This window comes from Macaca fascicularis, chromosome 12 (genome assembly GCF_037993035.2).
Source record: "Macaca fascicularis isolate 582-1 chromosome 12, T2T-MFA8v1.1".
In the NCBI taxonomy this organism is placed as follows: domain Eukaryota; kingdom Metazoa; phylum Chordata; class Mammalia; order Primates; family Cercopithecidae; genus Macaca; species Macaca fascicularis.
The window spans coordinates 120327041-120354620 of NC_088386.1; the positions used below are offsets into that span (position 1 = coordinate 120327041).

At 43.0% G+C, this 27580-nt stretch overlaps 1 protein-coding gene across 2 annotated transcripts; it reads right to left on the minus strand.

The window, feature by feature from the left end:
• Positions 1–789: 789 nt before the first annotated feature.
• On the minus strand, positions 790–25689 carry FAM124B (family with sequence similarity 124 member B). 2 transcript variants are annotated; one of them, XM_005574443.5, is made up of 2 exons: positions 24621–25689; positions 790–4202 (listed from the first exon to the last, which is right to left on the minus strand). In XM_005574443.5, exons 1-2 carry the CDS (start codon positions 25350–25352, stop codon positions 3567–3569), a joined length of 1368 nt encoding a protein of 455 aa, XP_005574500.2. In that variant the 5' UTR covers positions 25353–25689; the 3' UTR covers positions 790–3566. The 2 variants fall into 2 exon arrangements, with proteins under 2 accessions (XP_005574500.2, XP_045224320.1); XM_045368385.3 differs by lacking the exon at positions 790–4202 and adding an exon at positions 23909–24089.
• Between the last annotated feature and the right edge of the window lie 1891 nt (positions 25690–27580).

The window sequence follows — 27580 nt, forward strand, 5'->3', positions numbered from 1 at the left end:
TTGATGAAGATACTGTGAACATTGTTGAAATGACAACAAAGGACTTGGAATATTCTATAAATTTAGTTGATGAAGCAACAGCAGGGTTTAAGAGGATTGACTTCAATTTTGAGAGAAGTTCTACTGTGGGCAAAAGGTTACCAAACAGCATCACATGCTACAGAGAAATCTTTCATGAAAGGAAGAGTCCTGATTGATGTAGCAAACTTCATTGTTGTCTTATTTTAAGAAATTGCCACAGCCACCCCAGTCTTCAGCAACCACCACCCTGATCAGTCAGAAGCCATCAACATCAAGGCAAGACCCTTCACCAGCAAAAGGATTATGACTCGTTGAAGGCTCAGATGATCATTAGCAATTTTTAGCAATAAAATATTTTTAATTAAAGTATGTACATTGGTTTTTTCAGACATAATGCTATTGCACACTTAATAGGCTACTGTATATTGTAACCATAACTTTTATATGCACTGGGAAACCAAAACATTCATGGGACTTGCTTTATTGCAGCAGTCTAGGACTGAACTCACAATAGATATGGATTTTATTTATAGAAAAGTAAAGTATTCTGATCATCAGAAGGTTTTCAGATTTAAAAAGTGACACATTATACCTTTTTAGGGAATACTGTATAATTTAATTAAGATTAATTTGATACATTGGATTGAGCTAGTTCATAGTTTATCCCTGTTGTATATAATCTCTATTGAACTTTGGGATGCATTTGATTATTTGTTATAAATAATTTTATTCTTAGCTATAGAAACACAAAGTAAATGGCACATGTTGTACAAATCTCAGAAAGGTGAATTTATTTTTATTGCCTCATTGATTTCACTAAAACTTGTTTCAAAAAAAGCCCTTTGTTCTCATGACATTTTTAAACTGTGGGTCCGAAGGACCAATGGTATTAATAATACACTATATTATATAATATAAAAAATAATACAATAATCATAAAAAACTCACAGGTTTATAATGCTTCATGAAATCCATATGCTTTCATATACATCATCTTGATTTCCCTAACAATCTTTTGTTACAGGTGATAAAGCAACAGAGGACCAAGGAGCCTGACATGCTCAAGGTCAAATCAATAGTAAATTTAAAAAGTGAAACCAAAATCTGGGCCTCCCCCGCCTAGTCCACTAGTATTTCCATCCCATCATGTTGAAAATTGAATTCCTATATTGAGTAGTGTGATGGTTAATATTGAGGATCAACTTGATTGGATTGAAGGTTGCAAAGTATTGTTCCTGGGTGTGTCTGTGAAGGTGTTACCAAGGGAAATTAACATTTGAGTCAGTGGACTGAGTGGACTGGGAGAGGCTGACCCACCCTGAGTCTGGTGGGCACCATCTAATCAGCTGCCAGTGTGGCTAAAATAGAGCAGGCAGAAGAACATGGAAGGACTAGACTGGCTGAGACTTCCGGTCTTCATCACCCTCCCATGCTGGATGCATCCTGCCCTTGAACATCAGACTCCAAGTTCTTCAGCTTTGGAGTCTTGGACTTACACCAGTGATTTGCCAGGGGTTCTAGGGCCTTCGGCCACAGACCAAAGGCTGCTCTGTCGGCTTCCTTACTTTTGAGGTTTTGGGACTTGGACTGGCTTCCTTGCTCCTAACCTTGCAGATAGCCTATTGTGGGACTTCACCTTGTGATTGTGAGTCAGTTCTCCTTAATAAACTCCCTTTCATATATTCATCTATCCTATTAGTTGTGTTCCTCTAGGGAAGCCTGAATAATACAAGTAGGATAGAATAGATGACATTTTAAGGGTATATTATTTTACAAGTCAATTTTGTAAAGTGCCTGATTCACATTTCTCAATATTCTTTATAATTTTCAGGTATTATATTAAGAAAATTTAGATAACATCAAAAAAAGTGGGAAGTAAATTTCAAAACTTCTTCCTGCTGTGCTTATTCAAAGTTGAGTAGTGCAACTTCCTTTTTTTTTTTTTTTTTTAACTCTTATTATAGAAAGCTATACCAAAGTTAAACTCTTCATCCCATTTTCTAAAATCAAATTGTAGTCTAGGGGAGGGAGAGAGAAAATGGGAATGAGAATATGTTGATGTTTTAAGGACAAAAAATATCAACTGAGGAGTCTTGTCTTTGTCCATTTACAACTCTCCTCCGTTTCTATCCCTTTTGCCGAGAAGAGCACCCAAAATCAGCCTAGACTCACTTTTGCAAGATTTGACTTTAGGGCTGAACTCATCTCTGTCTCCAGTTAGGTGTAGTAAGTATCCAAGTCTCCAAAAGATCCAGCTAAATCAACATTTATACTCTTATGTAACATCTGTTCTGAGAGTGAAGTTCATGCAACTGAATAACCTTATAAATGAACTGAAACACAGGACTCAGGTTTTTTAAAACTGTGTGTACAGACATAACCAAAAAATTCTGCATATGAGCAACTGAGAGTTTGTCCATTGCAATTATAATTGCAATTCACAATATGCCCAGTCTCCATCTGCAGGGTGCAAATGCTTATTACACCATTATGTGGCAAGTGTGGGCCTCAACTGTGGAAAAAGTTTTTGGAGGAAGGTATTTGGAATTCAATATCTTTTTAAGAGTTGGTAGAATGAATTTATTATAGTGGTGAAACCATAAATACTTTTTTGGGTTTCATGGCCCCTGAATGTATATGTACCATATACACCATGTCTTATTCAAATATGGGCATTCAAAAAATGTTTATTGGATGAACATATATAAATGAATGAATGAGTGTGTTTTGTAAAGGAATCTGGGAGTCAAAATGTGGCCAGAAGAACCCAAGTCCTGCTCCAGTGACCAGATTAACCAGTCCAATTTTCCCACTGTGCTCAACGTTCCTCTTTGGTTTGTAGCAAGAACCACTGTCCTCTTTGACATAGTGCAGAAACAAATGAGAAGCAGATGAGCAGGAAAACCCTAGAGCCTAGCATTCGTTTTTAACCTGATTTTCTGGCTTCCAGTATTTTGGCTCATTAAACAGGAAAACAAAATTAACTGTTTATAATTTTCAAAACTCTTTGCATTTTCACTCTTTCCAGATACAAACAACTTCAAAGGCAAAATCACAAGAGGGTATGTGGTGTACAAGGCCTAGTTACCAAAAGAGGTCACATGAAAATTAAAAAGCATTGAAGGATAAATAGCAGTCCATATTGTCCAGGGGGATGAGCTATGCAACCTAAGTAAAAATTAAAACCAAATTACAGACACTAATTAGTGTTGTATAACATACCGATTCATTTGCATACAATGCAATTATCCTGATAGGTGCTGGATTCAACACATCCAGCTGGGTTAGTGCATCTCCAGGGAACAAAGGCATTCGGTTTTTTCCCTGTGTGTTGGCTGTGTTCTCTTATGACTGTGATTGCAAATAAACAATCATTCCCAGCACCTTTAGACTTTGAACATTTGAAACAAAATCAATACAGATTGTGCATGGGGAGCATTCAGACCCTCTCAGATGAACAACTAACAGGCTGATTCTGGGTCCGTACTCCATTTCTAGAACATTCTATCTGATCTTGTGTTTTAGAAAACCACATTTATTTTATGCTATATAAAGAATTCTTCTTCGTCTTCTTCTTTTTCTTCACCCTGAACTTGCAGGTGAAAGAGACATTTTGAAATTGTCTTCCTGGTACCAAGGTCCCTTTGGCCAGCAAGTGGCAAAGGAGAGACACTTTCCTTAAGGACACTGTTGTTTTTGGAGGTAGCCACCCCCAAGGAAGAGGCTGGCAAGCAGAATGGTGGCTGGCTGGTCTGCAAATCCCTTGGAAATCCACCAAAATAAATCTGCGTGGGTTCAGAATTTATGATGGTGAACCCAGTGTCAACATTCGTCTCGGCCTCAAGCTTCTGAAAGTTGTTTTCCCGGTTGAGGACCTTCATTCTGGCCCCGGATTCAAGGTGATGAGAAGACAGGTGTAGGTGGGAACCCATAGCTGGGTTGCTGGTCTGGAATGACCGGCCAGGGCTTTTCCTCAAAGTGCCACCACAGCTCTCTGATGTGGGGCTCCCAGTGGGTTCAGGAAGCTCCAGAGAACGCCCCTGGGACCTCTTGCCCTGGTTCCTCTGGATCCTGGGTTCTAAGGTCCTCTTTGCAGAGATAGAAGTCAGCCCGGAGCCCAGGGGAAGCATGCCAGCTCCCAAGGTGCCATTCTTAACACCAAGTTCTGGATTCAGCTGGACCTAAGGGAAAAGAAAAGGAGGAACATACAAAACATAATTTCCATTAACTAAGTGCCAAGAGTTGACTATGCCTCATTCACCCTCTGCCATGCCATGTCCATAGCAGACTTTCAGTAAATTTGGTTGAATTGAACAGAAGTGATAAGTACAATATAATTATGAGGTATCTAATCAGCCCCAGTTCCAAATACCTCTCTCTGAGACTCCCTAAATTAAGTTTTTGATAAGGTTAAGACTTTGGGAATCAAATGGTCAATTGACAACACCACATTTCTGGTACAGCAAGTTGTTCAAACAATGCAGACATTCACACACGTCATTTAGTGACCTCACTGGATGTTGTTAATGATGTATTTATTAGCAACCATGCAAAAAAAGAAATTTAAAACGCCACCAAAACATGTGGTTAAAGTTAAGGATTGAAGTAAGAATTCAATCTTCCAAAGCTGGTGATCCTTCTAATAAAAATATGTATCTCGTGCCATTCTAAGACATGGGACCACTCCAGGCAGGCTAAAAATTTGGCAGCAATGTCCTTTAAATTCTTGGGGCACCATTTATTTAGATTAGAGGACTGGTATTATGGGAGAAAACAAAAAGGGGGCACATCTTCTATGGAACTTCAGGTGTTTTAATTCTTAGCAATTCCACTCTGGTTACAAACTTACAGACCCCACTCAGCAAAACCCTCACCCCACAGTTGACTGCATTCTCCCTCCACAGAATGGAGTTCACTGACCTCCCCTTTAAGACTTTGACCCTTGGGAGCCTTGCATCCTAGTCCATGCACAACACTCTTCCCAAGAAGATTTCTGGAAAAAGTCCATTTTTTTCCATTTTAATAACAGCCCTTGGAAATTGGTATCCAGGATCCATCCCTACCTGGCCCAGCCCTTAATCAAATATCAAGAAGAATGATACGGAAGAACTTGAAATAAATACTACTAACTGAAAGACGCCCATCTGGGCTCATGCCTGGAATCCTAGCCCTTTGGGAAGCTGAGGTGGGAGGATTACTTGAGGCCAGGAAATCAAGACCAGCTTGGACAACTAGCAAAAAATAAAAACATTAGCCAGACGTGTGGTGCACACTTATAGTCTATTCAGAAGGCAGAAGCTATTCAGAAGGCAGAAGAAGGAGGATCCCTTGAGCCCAGGAGTTCAAGGTTAAATTGAGTTATGACTGCACCACTGCACTCCAGCCTGGGTGACAGAAAGAGACCATATGATGCCAACTATACGACACTCTGGAAAAGGCAAAACTATGAAGAAAGTAAAAAGATCAACCAGGGGTGGGGAGAGGGAGGGTTGAATAGGTGGGGCATGGAGGACTTTAGGGCAGTGAAACTACTCTGCATGATACTGTAATGGTGGATGCACATCCTTATACATTTGTCCAAACCCACAGAATGTATGACACCGAGAATGAACCCTAATGTACCCTATGGGCTTTGGGTGACGGTGATGTGTCATTGTAGGTTCCCCAGTTGTAACATGTGTACCACTCTGATAAGGGATGTTGACAGGAAAGGATGCTCTTTTGGGAGGGAAGGTGGTATATGGGAACTCTCTGTTCTTTCTGCTTAATTCTGCTGTGAACCTACCACTGCTGCAAAAAAAAAAAAAATGAAGTCTATTTCAAGGGAGAAAAAAAATGATACATATTTATCTCACGAGGCAAGAAGGCAGAAATCAGGGCAGTGAGAAAACAGGTCTAGAAATGAGTAAATTCTCTCTCTCTCCCTCTCTCTCTCTCATACACACACACACACACACACACAGAGAACGTATTCGTTGTACAGATGACGCACATGTACATTCTCTCAATTTTCTGATAGAAATGATGAGATGCCTATTACCAAACTGCAAAAACAAACACAAAAAAACAAGGGCTTCCATTGATTCTTTTAGAATAGAAGTTGGCAAATATTTTCAGCAGGGAGCCAGACAGTAAATATCTGAGGGTTTGCCGGCCATATGGTCTTTATCCCAACTACCCAACTCTGCCGCAGAGCAGCCATAGACAATATATAAATGAATGGCTGTGTTCAGTAAAACTCTATGTATGAACCCTGAAATTTGAATCTCATATCTTTTTATGTGTCATGAATTTTTTTTTCCAATCATGTAAAAATGGAAAACTATTTTTAGTTCCCGGGCCACAGTTGACCAAGCCCTATTCTAGATCAATGATTCTCTCTCTCTCTCTCTTTTTATATGTGTGTATATATATATAGAGAGAGAGAGAGAGACAGAGCTTCACTGGAGTGCAATGGCGCAATCTCAGCTCACTGAAACCTCCGCCTCCCAAGTTCAAGTGATTCTCCTGCCTCAGCCTCCCGAATAGCCAGGATTACAGGCATGCTCCACCACGCCCAGCTACATTTTGTATTTTTAATAGAGATGAGGTTTCTCCATGTTGGTCAGGCTGGTCTCAAACTCCCAACCTCAAGTGATCCACCTGCCTTGGCCTCCCAAAATGCTGGGATTAACTGGTAGTCCAAAATATGAAACAATCTAATTAGAGCAGCCCTGGTTGAAGTGCAGAGGGTAGCCTCTGCCTACTGGACCCCCTCCCTAGTTTCCCAGGGCTTCCCAGAACCAGCTTGAAAACTACTATTCTAGAATATCTAAATTCAACCCCTGGGCCAAGCCAGTTCATTAGAGAGCCACACACACCTGAAACCCCCATCCCAGATGTGTTTGTACTGAACCACAGCTGAGTGTGGTGCCCCAGAGTGTGTTGAAGAGAGCTTCCGCCAGCATCAGAAACTCTCTCTAGGGGGCGATACTGTTGAAGGGATGCCCACTGCACTGCGGCACGTGACCTTATGCAAACCCATAGGAGAAATTTCTGTTCCCAAACTTTGCTGCACAAGGGAACGTCCTGGAATCATTAAAAAACAATGAAACCTGCTCCCAGCCCACGACCTCCTGATTTCATCAGTTCAGAGTACGCCTGGCTATCACAGTTGATAAATCTCCCCAGGTAATTCTAATGTGCAACAAAGTTTGGAAACTACTGCCATGGAGCCAGAAAAGCTAGGCTTCGAGTAGTCAGTTACCTTGCAGTTGCTGTGAGTCTGTTTCTTATCACATACAGCTGAACTTCTCCTCCACATTTCTGAAAAACTCTTTGCCTAATTTCATTTAGCTATCTCTCTCTATATTTCTCTTTGCTCTAATTCCACGCCCCCGCCCTCCCTCCCTTCCTTTCTTCCTTCTCTCCTTCCTTCCTCCTTCCCTTCCTTTCCTTTCTTTTCTTTTCAACTGTTTGTGTTTTTTTAAAAAAAGTTTTATTATAAAAGTAGTAATTTATCACCATAAAAATAATTTCATTGTACCAATGAGTAAAATAAAAAGTAAAGCCTTCTCCCCACCCCAACCTCAAATCACCCCCAAATTCTCACTGTCCAATGAAAACTATTTGCTTATCCTTTCAAAATCAGGAGGAAAAAATTCTATCTCCGAAATGTCAGCTGGGGTTTCCCTTCCCCTGGAGAACAAACTCCCTCAGTCCTTCAAAGGGCCAACTACCATCATTGCCTCTTGGAGAATCATTTGACACTGTCCTTGTATCATAATGTACCTTTTTATTTGACCCAATGACATCTTTTTCTTCTAGAAATGGAAACTGGCATGGATATTTCCATACTCAGAAATGGTTCAGGGTTGATATTAGATTATCCAATCTGGAGAAGGAAATCAATAACTTTGACTCTGGGGCTTGTATTTCATTCTCTAGCAACTGTGAACAGGGAGAGAAGCCTGAGTAATCTCCCTCTTGCCACCTAAATCAATGTCAGATCACAATGAAATTGGTCCTGAAGCCCCAACCAGTGCTGAGACATCTCAGGGCAGCCAGGAAGCGCCCTCCTGGGCCAGCCCAGCTCACCCCTCCACTCACCTCTGTCACTCAGTCCCACAGCCCCTCCACTGGGCCTTCTCCACCTGCAAATGTCCCATCTTTGAAAGATTCTATGTAAGCCGGGCATTCTGAGGCCACAAGCTCCAGCATCAATTCCCCATCACATCCGCTCTTCAACATCAACATTCCCAATCCCCAGCTTCTCCCTGTCAACCCCACCCATCCGCACTGCCTTTCAGAGCCAATCTGAGTCTAAAGACTATCACTTCAACCATTTCTTCGCCAATACCTCCAATTCCCCTCGCTATTCCCATTCTGTCACAGACTCCCACAAAATCTCCCCACCTTTCATCCGTCTACCTGCCCACATTTTCTGAACATGTGCTCAGGATGCCACAGAAACGCATGTGTCTGTGAAATGGTTGCCCCAGCCTCTCCCAGGCTATCTGCCAGTCTGCCTGCTTCTTTCGTCACCTCTCTCCATTCAACCAGCAGCTGTTAAAACCTTCAGAACTGTCCTGAAACCTTCAGCGACACCATCGCCCCCACTCTCTCTCATCAGGTGGTCTCACCATCTAGATTACTAAGAAAGCAGATGCTGTCACCAGTTAGCAACACTCTCATTGCTATCGCGAAACTTACCTGCAGCTTCACCATTCTCACTAGGTGAAAGTGACCGGTCCCTGGGCCAATATTCCCATCACCTCCCGCCTTCTTGGTGACCCTGACCTATCAATTATTCATTTTTCCCACTTTCTTATCTTGGATGTTTAATCTCTCTCCCTCTCTTCTTTCTCTCTCTCTCTCTGCCTATTCCTTTCCAATAGCAATTAAACTTGTTCAAGTCTCCTGTCTTGAAAAGCACATTCTTTCCACCCTCTCTTTCCCTCCAGGTTTCTCTCTCCTCCCCTTCACTGTCAAACCTCTATAGGAAATTTGTGTACAGTCATGTTTTTCTACAAACCTCCCCTTATTTTCTCTACTCATGCCACTGACAAGATAAAATCTAAGCTCTTGGATGTGGCCTGCCTCACCCTTTACTGTCTGACTCTTCTTACACCACGCTGGTAATTCTCTCCTACCACTCCATTGAAATTGCTCTTGCCAAGATCATCTACAATCAGCCCACTTGTCCTTCATTTTTCTTGAGTTCTTGGTAGAACTTGACATTGAAGTCTGTACTCTTCGTCCTAAAGTCTTTTTCTTCAGCTTCTTTGCCAACAAATTCCACTGGATTTTCTCCTGCCTTTCCCTCCGTCCCTTCTCCATTTCCATTAAGGGAGCCTCTTCCCTTGTTGGTTCATTTAATGTTGTCGTTCTTCAGAACTGGCCTGGTTCCTCTTTTCTTCTCACTTTACCTGCCCCAGGGCAATCTCATGGGCATCTAGGTCTTCAGTTATCATCTAAATGATGAAGGCTCCCAAAAGTGTAACTACACCTCAGATCTGTCCCATAAGCTTCATCTGTCTCTTAAGCTTCATACCTATCTATCCAACTGCCTTCCAGCCACCAATCCCTCAGACAAAACCTGCCCCAAATCATCTGCACCATGAACTCATCTCCCTCTCACACCAAGTCTGTTCTGCTTTCTCTTTTTCCTATCTTAAAAGATGGCACTATTAGCTCCCACATGACCCAAGCAAGAGCAGCGGTCACCATTCTCCATACCCCGGGTACAACCAGCCACCCATCCCCATGGACACTTCCTCTTATAGATCGCTGACATTCCACTCACTCTCTCTGCTCCCACTGTCATTCACCCTGGAGCAAGCCGTCATCAACTCTTGTCTGAATTACAGCAGTGGCCATCCAGTGGAAGTCCTCACAGATGCTGTCATCTCCCACAAATCCATTCTCCGCTCCCCTACCAGAGGATTGGATTACACCGTCATCCTGCCTCAATGACGCCCTACTCTTCTGAAGATAAAAATCTAAGCCCTTGGATGTGGCCTGCCTCACCCTTTACTGTCTGTCTCTTCTTACACCACACTGGTAATTCACCACTTTCTCCCTTTCAGCCTCTACCTGCTGAAATTGAACATGATTTGCCCTTTCCTATGCCAGGGTTCATACATATTATTCCTTCTATGTGGGATGTGCCTCCTCTAGCCCTTTTTCCTGAAACTTCCTCTCATTGTTAGCTCCAAGCTTGCACAGCATTGAGAAGGAAGCCTTCTCAATATCACTAAATCTGATTTAGGTGTCACTAAATATCCACTCTGCCACTTATTAGCAGTAGGATTTTAGACCACTTACTTAATATTTCTGTCCTTCAGTTTCCTTATATGGAAAAGAAGATAAATAGGTGCCAACATCGTAGAGTTGTGAAGATTAAATTATAGCCGTGCCATGCGTGCATTCGTTATTATCATCATCATTAGTATTATTACTAGCTCTCACAGCACAGTTTGAACTTCTCGTATTTGAGTACTCGCCACACCATTTTGTACTTGGCTATTTACTCCTGTGTATCTTCTCATAGACTTTGTAATCTGGAATAGCAGGGTTATATACACCTTCTTTGTTATCATATGTCCAGTGCCTACCACTGTGCCTAACATTCAATAAGTAATCACTAAATATCTGTTATATAAATAAATAAAACTTAATGCTTAACAAAATATGAATTTTTGCACATAGAAGCGAATGAGAATGTAGCATCTATAAACTAGGCCCCAAATTATTCTATATCAGGTGGATATAAAGTCTTAAGAAAATTCATAATGATTTTTATTAATATGGCTAGACATTTGCACAATCCTCTTAAGAGAGGAGAATATCCACTTTTTTTAAAGAGAAGTGTAAGATCCTTAAAGCATAGGGCAAAAGTGAGTGTAACGTTATTAACATAGAAATGCAGATGTTTGGCATTGGAATGAAGAATTTCCAGGAGAAACATAATGCTGAGTGAATGAGATGAATCCCTTCAGGGAGAATTAAGCTCTTGCCAAAAAACAAATTGAAATGCATTTGTAGGAATTCTGATCATTTAGAGATCATCTTTCTAAGAAATATTTGTAAAATGTTACAGTTGAGAGCTAGGTTCTTCAAGTTCAAGGAACATCAGCATTATGTGATTAACAGAAAGATTGTCACTCATTTATAATTCTAAACTCTTGAAAAACAAGAGAAAGTACATCATTGAAAAATGATTAAGCTGTTAAGGGGCAGACTCGTATCATGAAGGGAAAATAATGTTTCTTTTGTAAGTGATTCCAAGAAGATATAGCAAGAGAGGATTTCTTCAACACTGGGGGAAAAAATGACGTCATGGAAACAATTTAGGTAGATAATAAGAAACCTCTACATAGTGTCAGGCTCACTTTAGAGTTGAAACCAGACTTTTGCAATTAACTGATCCTTTGAAAGGTACTTATTTTCATCAATTGGCCAAAACCACCAATGGCAACGTGCTCTCCTGTAATAGCAGGACCCTCCTGAGCAATGCCTCTTTCACAGCAACATAAAGTATTGAGCAAGGGTGTAGAAGTGGGATTGTGTGTGTTTGGGGTGGGGGTATGCTGCGGGTGGGGCTGGAGAATGGGAGAGGAATGAGAGAAACTAAGAGGGAGTTAACAGAGCCTGAGAGTGTACAGCTGAGAGACTCAGGAATGAAAACACAGAGCCCTCAAGAAATGCTAGAGAAGAAGAAAATAAATTATCTACTTGCAGAGCCACTATGTTCTTTTATTCTAAATGGCTAATAAAGAAAATAGAAACGAATACAGCTAAATATCTGTTGATAAAACAAAGTGAAACACACACTTGCTTATGCCAAACCAGTTTCTGTATATACCTTCTTTAAAGAGATAAACTGATTTCCTGAAAACAAGTAGTCAGTCAGTCAACAAGTATTTCAGAAGCAGCTGTCTGCCAAGTATTCTACTGGAAAGAAACATGCGTAATAAAATACTGAAAAGAGAAGGAGAGTCATAAAGTCTCACATTATAAAATACAAGAAAGGGAAAATATATAATCAGTTATGTGTTGCAAATATTTAGGTATGCAATGTTCTACTCAGGAATGGGAATTAATGTGCCCTTGAGCTTCGTGGGAGGTTTCAAAGAGGAGGTGGAGTTTGATCAGAGCCTTGAAATTGGATAATTGAAGATTAAATGAAAGGCATCGTTGGCTAAGGAGTAGCTCAAGTAACGCACGGATACAGATATACATAGCATGGAATAGTATTCAGCCATAAAAGTAAATGAAATTGTAATAAATGCTACAGCCACTGGTTAACCTTAAAAACATCGTGGTAAGTGAAGTCAAACACAAAGAGACAAATATTGTATGATTTCATTTATATGAGGTACCAAGAATAGGCAAACTCAGAGACAGAAAGTAGAGTCGAAGTTACCAAGGGTGCGGGAGAACGGTGAGTTTGATTTAACGGGTACAGAGTTTCTGTTTGGGATGACGAGAAAGTTCTGGAAATGGATAGTGGTGATGGTCGCACAACACTGTGAATGTGCTTAGTGCCACTGAATTGTACCCTCGAAAAATAGTTAAGATGGTAAAAGTATTGTTATGTGTATTTTACCACAATTTTTTAAAAGAAAGAAGGTTTCCTAAATTTTTTAAAAGGTGAAAATGTAAGTTTTTGTCTCACATATTTTACCACAATACATAAAATATAGAAAGCAAATACACAATACATAAAATATAGAAAGCATGTGGGAGTGAGCCCAGAGCTCTGGAGGGAAGAGGAGGGTAAGAAGGCTGGGATGGTGAAGAAGTGAGGTGGCAAAGGGAGATCCTTTATTTTATTTTATTTTTTGAGACAGAGTCTCGCTCTGTTGCCCAGGCCGGAGTGCCATGGCACGATCTCAGCTTACTGCAGCCTCCACCTCCCAGGCTCAATGAATTCTCTGCGTCAGCCTCCCGTGTAGCTGGAATTACAGGCAGGCGCCACCACACCCAGCCTAATTTTTATATTTTTTAGTAGAGATGGGGTTTCACCATGTTGGCCAGGGTGGTCTCAGACTGCTGGCCTCAAGTGATCCGCCTGCCTTAGCCTCCCAAAGTGCTGGGATTACAGGCGTGAGCCACCACAACTGGCCTGCAAAGGGAGATTCTAGTAGAGGTCTGATGTGAAGGTCTTTAAAGCCAGGCAGGGACGTTTTAATTTGATTTTCTCACCTTTTGTTATTGAACTGAGAAGGAACATAAATTTGGCAGTCATTTAAAAATGTATTTTGATAGCGCTGTGCAGGATGAAACAGAATGCCTGGAGCCAGGGCGAAGAGCTAATGCTGTAATAATAATTTGCGTTTGAAGCAACGTGGGCTTAAAGCAGGAAGGCAGGAAGCAGAAATGACTCCCAAGGAAAATTAGAACAGCTGGGGACTGATTGGATGTGGGGGTTCTGAGAAAAAACAAGGCTTTAAAAACAACTGGTGTTTCAAAATCTGGGCAAATGGGAGAAGAATGAACGGAGCTGGAGAAGTCGGGGGTGGGGAGAGGAGGGCTGCAGATGATGACTTGGTTTTGCCTGGATTGAGTTTGGGATGGGGATGAGACATTATGTTTAAATGGTCTTACAGGGAGTAGGAAAGAGGCTAAAACCTCAAGAGACAGAGGAAATTCAAGTACAGGATTAAGTTGAACGAAAGTGATAACCAAATCCACAGGGTGATTTTTATTTCATAACCTCAGCGGGGAGATCTTTGGTGCAGGGCAGTGGTCCTCATTTGGGGTGATTTTTGTCTCCCAAGGGACATTTGGCAAAGTCTAGAAACATTTTTGGTTGTCACAACTCAGGGGTGAGTGGGCCAGTGTTACTGACATCCGACTGATAGAGATCAGGGCTGCCACTAAACATTCTGCAATGCACCAGACACCCCACACAACAAAGAATTATCTCATCCAAAATATGTCAACAGTGTCAAGGTTGAGAAAACATGATTTAGAGAGAGGAAGAAACAATTGAGTCTTTGAACACACACACACACACACACACACACACACACACACACACACACAGAAAAGGAATAGTCAGAGAAAATAAACCCCTTAATTAAAAGAACTGGGTTATGGCAGCCCACAGAGGAGAAGATTTCAAGAAGGCAGGAGTGGCCCACATGTACCAATGCTACTGATGTCTTGTCCTCAAGCACTGCTGGCCCTCCAGAGAGCAGATTCATCAACTGCTAGAGGAAGGCTCAGCGTGCAGAATGGCAGAGGGAGAAGCACCATCAGTTTGCAGCAGAAGGGGGCAAAAACAGACAGCTCAACTGAGAAGCCAGGCATAGAAAGAAGGCAAGATATCAGAGCCATCGAGCCAAGGAAAATCTGCTTGTTTGAGTTTGAAGGAGATGATGAGGGCCTCTGGTAACAGAGAAGAGAGACTGAAAATGCCTGAGTTCATCGAGTGAGCAAACAAATGGGAGAGCAAGGTCCACAAAGAGGAGAAACCACACAGGAAGGAATCCCACCAGCGGGCGTGAACATACACCACTCGGACGTTTACCAATTAAATCAGTTGGAGGAAAGATTCCCCCGATACTTGTCAACAAACTTATTTTTAATTGGAAGCTGGAAAAGAGCCTCTAATGAAAAGGAAACACTTGGCAGGGTACGGTGGCTCATGCCTGTAACCCTAGCACTTTGGGAGGCCGAAGTGGGCGGATCACGAGGTCAGGAGTTCGAGACCAGCCTGACCAAGATGGTGAAACTCCATCTCTACTAAAAATACAAAAATTAGCCGGGCATGGTGCCACACACCTGTAGTCCCAGCTACTGGGGAGGAGGTCGGGGCAGGAGGATAGCTTGAACCCAGGAGGCAGAGGTTGCAAGGAGCCGAGATCATGCCACTACACTCCAGCCCAGGTGACAAGAGCAAGACTCTGTCTCAAAAAAAAGAAACAAGGACAGAGAGAGAGAGGGAGAGAAAGGGAGGGAGGGAGGAAAGGAAAGAAGGTACATCTGTTGGTAATCTTGCAATTTTAAAAAATGCTGTTTGCAACCTTATCCAGTAGGTTATTCTTATTAAAATCTTGCTAAGATATGAAACGGAAAGTGCCGTCAGAGAAACTAACTGTCATTAAACTTGGTAAGAGGAAAAAGTATCAAGTTTCGCCACAATGTTAGAAATGAAAGAAGCTGATTATCTAAAACAGGCTGAATTATCTTGTTTCGAAAGATCAATTCTAGGTGCTATATTCGTTAAAACTGTAATGGAAATCAAAACACTATATATTAACAACTATTCTTTTTAAAAGAAAACAAAAATTATGTAAGCATTAAAAGCTTGAACTTTGGAGACAGAGAGACCTGAGTTTGAAACCTGACTTTATCCTTGCTTCCTGGTTGACTATAGGCAAGTTGTTTAAACTTTCTAAACCTCGATTTCCTATCTTTAAAGTGGAGATATTTATAATGAAACAACACAACACAGTGGCTGGTATATAAGTGTTCATTAACTGTTATATATAATATCATATTAGATTATCTGTTGTCCTTAGGTAGATTATGAAAAGCTATACACAGCACTTAAAAGATTGATAATTGTGTTAAATATTTTTGGAACTTTTTTTAGCAACCTGAGTTTCAGAATCTGAGACAATTCTCAGTATAGAGAGGTAACATATGTTGTACTCTTAAAATATTAAAATATCTTCAACTGTGTACCATATTCAATACAATTAATGCTAAATATCTTTTGACTGTTTCCAAAAATTGAACTGAATTCTACCCTTAAGAGATGAGGATCTGGGCCTGGCACGGTGGCTCACATGCCTGTTATCACAGTACTTTGAGGCCAAGGCAGGAAGGCTGCTTGAGGCCAGGAGTTCAAGTTCAGCCTGGGCAACGTAGCAAGACTCCCATCTCTATAAAACATTAAAAAATTATCCGGGCATGGTAATGCGTGCCTATAGTTCCAGCTACTCAGGAGACTGAAATGAGAAGATCACTGGAACCCAAGAGTTTAAAGCAGTGAGCTATGATCATGCCACTAATTCTCCAACGTGGGTGACAGGATCGGACCCTCTCTCTAAAAAAGCAAAGAAAAAAGATGAGATAGGCCAGGCATGGTGGCTCACACCTGTAATCCCAGCACTTAGGATGCTGAGGCTGGTGGATCACTTGAGCTCAGGAGTTTGCGACCAGCCTAGGTAACATGGCAAAACCCAGTCTCTATAAAAAATACAAAAATTAGCTGGGCATGATGGTGCACATCTGTAGTCCCAGCTACTCTGGAGACTGAGGCAGGAGGATAGCTTGAGCCCAGGAGAGGGAGGTTGCAATAAGCCGAGATTGCACTACTGCACTTCAGTCTGGGCAACAGACCAAGACTCTGTCTCCAAAAAAAAAAAAAAAAAAAAAAAGACAGATGAGATAAGAGATAAAGTTTTGTCACCAGTAAGGCTATACACAGTATAGTTACAGAAGCTTCAAGATGCAGGAGACCTTAGAAATGACTTAGGCCAGGGCAGTCCAATAAACTAGTCACCAACCACATAAGGCCATTTAAATTGTTAAAATATAATGAAATTAATAATTCTGTTCATCAGTCTCACCAGCCATATTTCTAATGCTCAGTAACCACACGTGGTGAATGGCCACCACATTGAATAGCACGGATATAGAATATTTTCATCATCACAGAAAGTCCTAGAGGACAATACATTCGTCTAGAGAAATGGGTCTCAGTTGAGAAATGGGTCTCCATTGAGAGCGTATGTATTAAACCAAATCTTTCAAAATCACATGATTTTCTCCCACATGGCTGTCTTGGAGAGTTGCGTGGATTCTAGCTCAGGTGCTGATTGCAGGGGATCCAGAGGTGAGGCCCCAGGACTGCAAGAAGGCTACACAGGTATGAGTTTCAGCTCATCCATATGATTAAGTCGGGAAAAGCTTCCAGAATGGATAGCCAGCAACTAACATGTGTTGTCGAGATGGCACACCCCAGATTGTACTGATGTTGTACTCTTGTGCTGTTACTGATCTGTCCTGCCCAGGTTGAAAGAATAGGACACCACCTTATTCTAAAACCTCCCTAGCTTCCAGGGAGGTTTTATCTTTTAATTTGTAAAGTTTTGCTACTGAACATCAAACAATGGGGGTGGGAGGCGAGATGTGTGTGACCTTTCCCATCTAGTCAACTTAGGAAGCAGTCACCCTTATCAAGGAAAGAAGACCTGGAAAGGACCTCAGAGAGGAAGAGAGAAAACCATCCTCCTTCACCGTGTGAGTTTGGTCTGGAGCACCTCCAGGAGAAGGGGATAGAGAAGACTTGGAGGAGACCTGGGAGGGACCTCAAGGCCATACCTTGCCTGGGAGCTCTGAGAATAACGACATCTAGAGGTGCTTATAAGTTATTCTTCTGGACTAGAGTTCTTTGGGGGTTTTTTCCCCACCTCAAGACCTTGTTGAAATGACAGCTTGGTCTCAGCAGTGTTTGGGGACGGTTCCATAAGCCCAGAGTGGTGGCAGTAGCAGTTACTGGTGGAGGACACAGGGCCTGCAGCAGGTGCCAACATCTCGAGGCGCAATGGCAACACACAAGCAACTGGGGGCCCGGTGAGGAGACCAGGACAGAACCTGAAGGCTCTGCTCTAGCACACCTGAGAAGCCACATCTTAGGGACTGCAAGCCACCAAGCGACATTGACTTCCATGACACCATGATCTCCTCACCCTCCTGGTTTTCTGGTTGCTTCTTCTCAGCGTCTCGCTCTGGTTCTTCTTCCCTCTCCTCCCGAAGTGCACACATTTTCCAGGCACTGTCTTTACCTCTTCTCCCTCTACACTCTCTTCCTTGGTAATGTCGATCCTTCCCAGGGCTTCAGCCACCAACCCCACCTGTGCCCATAGCCCATGCCCCCTCCTGAGTTCCAGCCCTCAGAGACCACCTGACCATGGATTCTTTTCATCTGAAAGACCTGCAAGCACTTCAAGCCCAATGCGTCCAGACTCATCATCACCTTCCTCTTCTTCACCCTCCGTGTCCAATTACTGCCAAATTCAGTCAAGTCTACCCATGAAATTTAACCTCCTATTTCTATTATGAGTTCCCTATTTCAAAACTGCACCTGCTTTGACTGGAAAATGGAAGTCCCCTCTGAAGAGGTCAGCCAAGCCCCCTTCCAGCGTGTCCTATTTGATGCTAACAGGATTATGGTCCTAAATTATGTATTATAGGTATGAGTATGTCTGCCCCTTCTCTAAACACCATAATAAATGGATTTCTTCAAATCCCATTTTGTGTCCTCCTGCACCCATTTTCAGTGGACCAAAAATTTTCTAAACTCCTTTGAACTCCCCAGCCCTACACTTCGCTATAGCCCATTCGATCATCCCCCAAGTCACACGTCCTCCATGTTACTTGACATCCTCAGTCAATTTCACCTTCTCCTTCCCTACACACAAGGTGGGTGGCTGCAGCTCTACACTGCATTTCCTGCAGGCTGCCTGGTACTGCAGGCGCTTGCAGGAGGGTCCAGCTCCTCATTAGACCACCAGGGCAGTGGGATCCCACACAGAGCACCCACCCAAAGGCTAACAAGGGCATGGCTTTCACATCTCCCACGGGGCCATGAAATATAGACCTTGCTGGAGCATTTCAAGGGGCTTTGAGGGAGGTTTATCATTTCATTTATAAAGTTTGCCTACTGTACATCAAACAGAATGAGAAGGTCATCAATGCTAACCAAGTGACCTAGAATTCAGAGTCTGCCAGAGCCCAACACCAAAGTCATGGGCTCTCCCCTTGGATTGCCCATGCCAGGGGGTGGCCAGGAGATGAATGCTTCAGCAGGTGAATCAGGGAAGAGGAACCATAATGTGAAAAATTGAAAAAAAAAAATCTATAAAGAGTACAAAAAACGCAACTTTGGACATGGGGCTCAGCTGTGGAAAGCTGAAAGCCTGCAGTAACTGACTAGAGATACTGCATGTGGTTGATTTGACAAAATAGCTTATTTGACTGAGGGCACAGTTTAAGTTGCAGGAGGTTTTAAAAAAGAGCGGGACATCATCACCCATGCTACCTTCCCTCAGAACACGCTGACACTGTCCCTACCACCAGAGGCAAAAGCACAGGGAGAAAAGCAGAGGGACTGTTGGAACGAATAAAGAGAAGGTTGAACCCACTATCATTTTGCACCCACTAAGAACTGAGATAGCAGAATTAAAACTGCCAAAGGAAAAACAGTGTCCGGCCCACAGCAGGAACTCAACAAAGTTCTGAGGAATGAATAAACATGGACTTGCCTTCTCATGTATTCATACATTCATTTACTGAGCATCTATTTGATACCCTCATATCACTCTCATCAAAACCATCCATTCTAGCCTCTAAGAGGCATCAGACGGTCTGCAATGGCAAGACGTCATGTGGAAAATGCATTGCTCACGGGTGTGCTGGTGGAGATAGCCGACAGCCTCTCATATGCACAGATGACAATTGCACCACAGTTACATGGTCTCCAGGGGCTTCTACTTTACCAAGCACCTCCATGTACATTCTCTCATTTGACCCTCATAACACAAATAATCCATGTCAGTTCCATTCATAGGATCCATCAGTGACTGCTCATTACACCAAGGATGGAATAGAAGCTACTTAGCCTGGGTTCATTCATAGAAGGATGTTTTTGCCTACCATGTGTCAGACACTGACCTTAGGTTCTGGGTTCACAGGAGCGAGCCCAAAAGGTCCCCCCACTCTCGGCGCTTACTTTCCAGTGGCTAACCATGTTCCCGCTGATCCAGCCTCAGGCCACCTGCCCATCCCCTTCCCCTGATTCCCCCTCCCTTCACTCCAGCCACATGAAACCTCAGGAAGTTTGCTGAGCATGGCCTGCTAAGCAGCACCATACCAACACCGTCACCCACGGTCACCTGTTTGGGACACCCTTGCTCCTTTCTCCAACTGGCTAATTCCTCCTGGGCCATCCAGCTCAGGCAGATCTCGGCATCACTCCTCAGGAAAGCTTTCTCACCGCCCCCGCCTCGACCTAGCTCCCCTCACACTCAGGCCTCCTGCTCACACGCCTCCATCCTGGCCATGTGGAGGGATGGTCTGCAGAGAGGTTAGTTTGTGGTTATGGTTCTTCCTTTAGTAGATATTATTTTCTTGCTTTTTCTGAACATCAGCCATTTGGGGCCACTCTATATTTGTCTCCTCTGCCCTGATCTCTGGAGACCCACAACCTTCCCTAAGAGTCCCACAGAACACCACACAGCATCTAGGGGTAGAAGGCAGAGCCTTTGCCTCAGGGCTAAACGGATCCATATAATCTCACTTTCCTGCATGTAATAATTGATTTAGAGAAGAGAATCTGATCCAAGTTGCTCCAACTGAAGTCCAGACATTTTGTTGGACCATGGTGGGGCAAGGCATTGGGAGCCCACATGGAGGATGTAGCCCTCAGAGCTGCTGGCAGCCAACTGGCAACCCTGGGGGATGCCTGTCTGAGGATAGGGCCAAGACAGCGGTAGCAGAGCTGGGATCTGGATCCTGAGCACACAGTGTAAGGCCTGGACTACTCACTTAAAGAAGTCAGACTTGCTACCCAGCCCCTCTCCCCAGGACCCAAGGAAATTTAGGCTGGATTTTCTTTTTTTTTTCTTTTCTTTTCTTTTCATTTTGAAACAGAGTGACATGGTTTGGCTGTGTCCTCACCCAAATTTCATCTTGAATTGTAACTGCCACAATTCCCATGTGTCATGGGAGGAACCCAGTGGGAGGTGACTGAATTATGGGGGCAGGTCTTTCCTATGTTGTTCTCATGATAGTGAATGAGTCTCACGGGATCTGCTGGTTTTAAAGACGGGAGTTCTCTGCCCAAGCCCTCTCTTTGCCTACTACTATCCTTGTAAGATGTGACTTGCTCCTCCTTGCCTTCCACCATGATTTTGAGGCCTCCCCAGCCACGTGGAACTGTGAGTCCATTAAACCTCTTTCTTTAGTAAATTGCCCAATCACAGGTATGTCTTTATCAGCAGTGTGAAAACAAACTAATACAGTAAATTAGTATCAGTAGAGTGAGGCATTGCTGAACAGATACCTGAAAATGTGGAAGCGACTTTGAAACTGGGTAATAGGCAGAGGCTGGAACAGTTTGGAGGGCTCAGAAGAAGACAGGAAAATGTGGGAAAGTTTGGAACTTCCTAGAGATTTGTTCAATGACTTTGACAAAAATGCTGATAGTGATACGAACAATAAGGTCCAGGCTGAGGTGATCTTAGATGGAGATGAGGAGCTTGTTGGGAACTGGAATAAAGGTGACTCTTGTTATGTTTTAGTAGAGAGACTGGCAGCATTTTGCCCCTGCCCTGGAGATTTGTGGAACTTTGAACTTGAGGGAGATATTTTAGGGTATCTGGCGAAAGAAATTTCTAAGCAGCAAAGCATTCAAGAGGTGACTTGGGTGCTATTTAAGGCATGAGTGAATGAGTGAATGAATTCACTCATAGTAAGTGAGTCTCCCAATATCTGATGGTTTTAAAAACGGGAGTTTTCTGCACAAGCTCTCTCTTTGTCTGCCACCATCCATGTAAGACGCGACTGTTCCTCCTTGCCTTCTGCATGATTGTGAGGCTTCGCAAGCCACGTGGAACTGTGAGTCCAATTAAACCTCTTTCTTTTGTAAATTTCCCAGTCTCAGGCATGTCTTTCTCAGCACTGTGAAACAAACTAATACACAGAGTCTTGCTCTGTCATCTAGGCTGGAGTCCACTGGCACAATCTCAGCTCACTGCAAACTCTGCCTCCCTGGTTCAAGCAATTCTCCTGCCTCAGCCTCCCAAGTAGCTGGGACTACAGGTGCACACCATCATGCCCAGCTAGTTTTTGTATTTTCAGCAGACAGGGGGATTTGCCATGTTGGCCAGGCTGGTCTCAAGCTCCTGGCCTCAAGTGATCCACACGCCTCAGCTTCCCAAAGTGCTGAGATTACAGGCCCGAGCCAACACACCCAGGAATTTACTATCCTGAAAAATTCACTCCATTCGAAGAGTGAAAAGCTACCTGGGAGCTACAATGTGTTGTCTTTGGATCATGGCCGAGCCTTTGCACACTTTCCTCAGGCACTTTTATTATATGACACCAGAAGCAGAATTTTCCAGAAGGCAATCTCCCACTCTGTTTGCAAAAGCTTAGATTCATTGACTTAACAAGAGGAGATCAAAGCATGTTTTGGAGTGAGGCAGCAGAAGTCCCTGAGGTTTGGAGGTCAGGACAAAGGTGATGTAGAAGGGGGCTATCAAGAGTGAGAGGCAGCTGGGCTTGGTAGCTCATGCCTATAATCCCAGCACTTTGGGAGGCTGAGGCAGGTGGTCACTTGAGGCCAGATGTTTGAGACCAGCCTGGGCAACATAGTGAAATCCCATCTCTACTAAAAATACAAAAATTAGCTGGGCATGTTGGCAGGCTCCTGTAGTCCCAGCCACCCAGGAAAGCTGAGGCACAAGAATTGCTTGAATCCAGGAGGCAGAGGTTGCAGTGAGCTGAGATCACGCCATTGCACTCCAGCCTGAGCAACACAGTGAGACTCTGTCTCAGAAACAAAAGAGTGAGGGGCTGATGCCTGAGAAGTGGCCAGGCTCCTGGGACAATCCAGGAGCAAGAGGGCTCTCTTCATGCAACTCATGGAGTTTGTCTTTATCCAAAAAACTCTTCTACCCTCCCCAAATATGACTCAACTTTCCAAAGTAACTAAGTTGTTTAAACTGTGGTTCCAAAGCAAAAATGTCAGTCAGCCTTAAAGACAAGAATGATTAAAATCATGTCCCTTGCTGCGCACGAACATTAAATTTTTGTTTGACAATGAGGTTGATTTTAAGTACTAGAGAGTCGCTAAAACTGAAAGAAATTTTAGGTGCCTTGGAAATTATGGGGTTTTATAATAGGCAACTAACAGAAACAGTGCCTATCTACCTTATGTGAACAAGAAGGTGAATAATTTAGAAATCATTTAATGTAGAATCAGTATGATTCATATTTTATTAACAAGTCAAAGTGATGACAACAAAATTAACCAAATGGAAAGACATCTCATCTTGTAGTCTCTTATTACTTTATCCAGTAGGCCTTAAGGAGCTTCTGACCATTTCTTAATGACAGAAGCCACAGGATATTTTGCTGTGAACATCACATTCATCCCCCTGTATGCACATTTACACACATACACTGGACTGCAGCAGCTGACCACATGAACTTTCAGGGTGGATAGATACTTCCTGTCTTGGGCAAATAACTGACCCCCTGGAGAGTTCAGTTTTCTTATCTCCAAAATGGGAAAAATAGTAACTTCGTAGGTTGTTATAAGCATTAAATAAAATTATCAATTTAAAATCCTTAGTATAGGGCATAATGTGAACAATAGTAGCTAAAATTGAGTTATTGGCACTATCTTAATTATGTACTTTGTGAGTGTCAGGTCATTTACTGTAAATGAGAGAGGAAGATGCAAATTATCTGGTGCCTTTATTGTGCTAATGAAGAAACTGAGGACCACAGTCATACAGCTACTAAGCGCCCAGGCTCACATACCATGAAAGGCAATGCATGGCGGCTATCGTGACTAAATACACACTTGCTATGTTAGGTTTTCAAGGATGGTTACAAAGGAAGGCTTTAATTTCAAGATTTTTTAAAGAAAGCATTCTGTCTAACTTGGTATGTGGTAAAATTTGACAGTGATGCAAGATGCTTAAAAATTAAGTCAATACGAGTTGATGGGTATAGCAAACCAACATGGCACATGTATACCTATGTAACAAACCTGCGTTGCACACATTTACCCCAGAACTTCAAGTATAATAATAAAAAATAAAAATTAAGTCAATAGCACTGCAAACTTAACATCCTTAAACAAGCTCGGCCAACATAGTAAGATCCCGTCTCTAGAAATAAAATAAAATAGCCAGATATGGCGGCACGTGCCTGTAGTCCCAGCTAATCAGGAGGCTAAGACAGGAGGATCATTTGAACCCAGAAGGTGGAGACCTCAGGGAGCTATGACGGCACCACTGCACTCCAGTCTGGGCAACAGAGGAAGACTCCCATCTCTAAAAAATAAAAAAATTAAAAATTAAAAAAAAGTCTGTAAGCATAAGTATGACTTCAACTTCCTTCGGTCAGATGAGAAGAGCTTATGACATTCTCGAGCCCAAAGAGTAAGCAAAGGATATGGGTATAGTTAACAGGCATTTAAACAGCAAGCCTGAGAAAGGAGGCTGATTCTTTGTAAAGATTCTGATCTTTATAGTAGAATCCTGTCTGATTCTACTATAAAGTACCTGTGTCAGCTGCGAATTCATGGAATCTGAACTTTCTTATCTGTCGGATGAGATTTTATGAGATTAGTGATTCTCAACCCTGTTACAGATTAGAGTCATCCAAGAAGCTGTAAAAAAAGTTACCCAGGCTTGGATGCTCCCAGAGATTTGGATCAAACTGGCCTGGGGTGGGAATTTTAAAAAGCCCCTGAGGGACTCTAATGTGCAACCAAGTCTGAGAACCACTAGCTTAGGCCCATTCCAATGTAAAATTACACAGCTCCATGAGCCTCTACAAGATCTAAGATGAAACAGGAATACCTGAAGCAGAATCTTGTTGCCATCGTAATCCTGAGTCTGCCACCTCGTGCTGCTGATGGGAATGCATGGATTGGGTAGCAGAGGCACTAACTGGCCGATCTCTCGAACCTTAAACTGCAGCACCGAAGACTCTTTAGGGTCCACTGACATTCCCGGGGGCAGCTGCTTCAGGGAGAGCTGCAGAGCAAAGCTCTTGGTGGCATACAGCACGAAGAAACAAAAATTGTTCTTTTGCAAGGTGGCTTCTCTCTGCAGGATCATCTCATAGAGTCTGATGGCGTCTTCATAGTTATCAAAACTGCAGTAGAGCGTCACCCTCAGGATCTCGGAGCCACAGTGCACCTGCCTCACCCCCCAGATGGGCATCTGGCTGTCCAGGCTGTAGAACTCCTGGTTGGCAAAAAGGTAGGGACACAGCCTTCCCCAAGTGTCCTGGGTGGGGTAGCACTGCCATGGCGAATGCTGGAGAGAGTCCAGGACGCGAAATAGCCGATCCTCTCCCAGGCTTTTGTGCAGGAAAAGCAACACGGACATCCCTGGAAACCGGTACCGCTTGGAAAGGGACTTTTCACAGTATTTCACAGGACTAGCCCGTTCAGACACCTGAAAGAGCCGGACCTCTGGGCAAATGCAATCCAGGAGCTGGTCCAGAGTCCTCTGCAGAAGCGAACCGTGCCCAGAGTTGGCAAGAAGATGGACAGTCATGGCCAGAGGCCCCTGTGTCTCATCCATGGAGGAACTGCCTGAGGATGACAAGGACAGCGTGTGTAGAAGGCTCACTGTTCAACTTCTGAAATGAACGAAGGAGCGGCCCAGCCTTCAGCCCACCCGAAAACCTTCAGCTACAGCAGCTACTTCTGAGCAGAGCTCTTAACCAGACTAACACGTGCTCCTGGCCACCCCTGGACTTGCCGCAAGAGAAGCTCACACAAGCTCGGGTTCATCAGCCTCTGCTCCACACAGCAGCAGTGGAGTCACGTCATCCAGCTTGTGCATAATGTAACTGCTTGTGTTTAGCCTTTTCAGGCGTTCCCCAGGGTTTCTATATGACCTAAAAACCTATAATCCTGAGAAACACCCAAATGGGCGGCTCTTACAGACACTTAGTAAAGGAAGTGACCAGGCAAAAAGGAACATGAGTTGGCTCTGTTGGGCTGATAGCAATCTGTTTAGTTGAAAAGACATCCATTTTATCAACCCACAACGGGTTCTCATTTCCTACTTACGGTTTACAGTAGCCTGCTCCACCAATCTGAACACAATGACTTCTTGAAAACAATTCTCAAAACTTGACCCCTTGCCAGTTTTTTTTTTTTCCTTTGTCTCTTTATTTCGTTTTGTTTCTGAACATTTTCTGCTAGGGCATGAAGAGAAGATTTTATCTAAATAATTTTGACTTCACTGAAAATTATTTGCTGTACTGAAAATTCTGAGTGTACTAAAAAGACATTGAGAAAATTAGTCTTCCTTGATTCATGCAAATTCTTTAGAAAGAGTGAGAGCTTTCCAATAATTGCTCATATAATTATAATAATAATTATAATTAACAATTATAATTATAACTTTTAGTGTCTATTGAGGATCTACTATGTACCAGTCATAAACTGTTCTAATTCTTAAAGTAAATTTTTTTTTTTGTAGATGGAGTCTTGCTCTGTTGCCCAGGCTGGAGTGCAGTGGTGTGATCTAGGCTCACTGCAACCTCCACCTCCCAGGTTCAAGAGATCCTCCTGCCTCAGCCTCCCCAGTACCTGGGACTGCAGATGCCCTATCACTCCCAGCTGATTTTCTTTTTGTATTTTTAGTAGAGACTGGGTTTTGCTATGTTGGTCAGATTGGTCTCGAACTCCTGACCTCAGGTGATCTGCCCACGTTGGCCTCCCAAAGTGCTGAGATTACAGGTGTGAGTCACCACACCTGGCCCTTAATGTAAATTAATTTAATCTTGCAACAAACCTATGAAGAAGAGATTACTAGCCCCAAATTACTGATGAAGAAACTGGGGCATAGAAAGGCTAAGTAACTTGCCCAAGGTCACACAGCTAAGCAGTAGCTGAGGGAAGATTTGAACCCAGGAACCTGCTGCACTGCCTCTCTGGGGCCTTGAAGTCCCAGCCTGGGTTCTCTTCCTCTTGTAAGGAAAATACAAAAGCAAGTTCTGGTTAAGGATCTAGATTTGCAGACTCTTGAGCTGTTGAATCTTAAATGGAATAATCTTCAATGAGAATGTTGTCAAGCTCTAAACAACACTCACCCTAAATGTGTTCTAAATATTGATTTAAAAATTATTTGTGGCCACGCATAGTGGCTCATGCCTGTAATCCCAGCACTTTGGGAGGCCGAGGCGGGTGGGTCACCTGACATCAGGGGTTTGAGACCAGCCTGGGCAATGGCAAAACTCCGTCTCTACTAAAAATACAAAAATTAGCCAGGCACAGCAGAGCGTGCCTGTTGTCCCAGCTACTCAGGAGGCTGAGGCACAAGAATTACTTGAATCCGGGAAGTGGAGGTTGCAGATGGCACTACTGCACTCCAGCCTGGGTGATAGGCAAGACTCCGTCTCAGAAAATAAAAAATAATAAAAATAAATAAATAAATAAATTTTTAAAAAATCATTTGCTCTCCTGATAGCTGTGCTCCTCAACAGGTATGAACAAGCACTTTTTCTGAACACAATTCTTCTTAAAAGAGGCAATTGGACCAGGCGAAGTGGCTCACAACTGTAATTTCAACACTTTGGGAGGCCAAAGCAAGACAATCGCTTGAGCCCAGGAGTTCCAGGCTGCACTGACCTAAGTTCGTGCCACTGCACTCCAGCCTGGACAACAGAGCAAGATCCTGTCTCAAAGAAAAAAAATGTGCTTTAAAAAGGCTTGTAAAAAATTAAAAGAGGCAATTTATGAATCCTTATAATGAAACACAGTGTGACAATTAAAAAACACTTTTCTGATGAAAAAATA

Bases quoted from the DNA above. Each gene is read 5' to 3' on its own strand.
- FAM124B (XM_005574443.5), bottom strand. From the start codon at position 25,352: ATGGATGAGACACAGGGGCCTCTGGCCATGACTGTCCATCTTCTTGCC. The intron at 4,203-24,620 runs GTATTCCTGTTT...CTTTTCCCTTAG, and splicing joins GCAACAAGATTCTGCTTCAG to GTCCAGCTGAATCCAGAACT.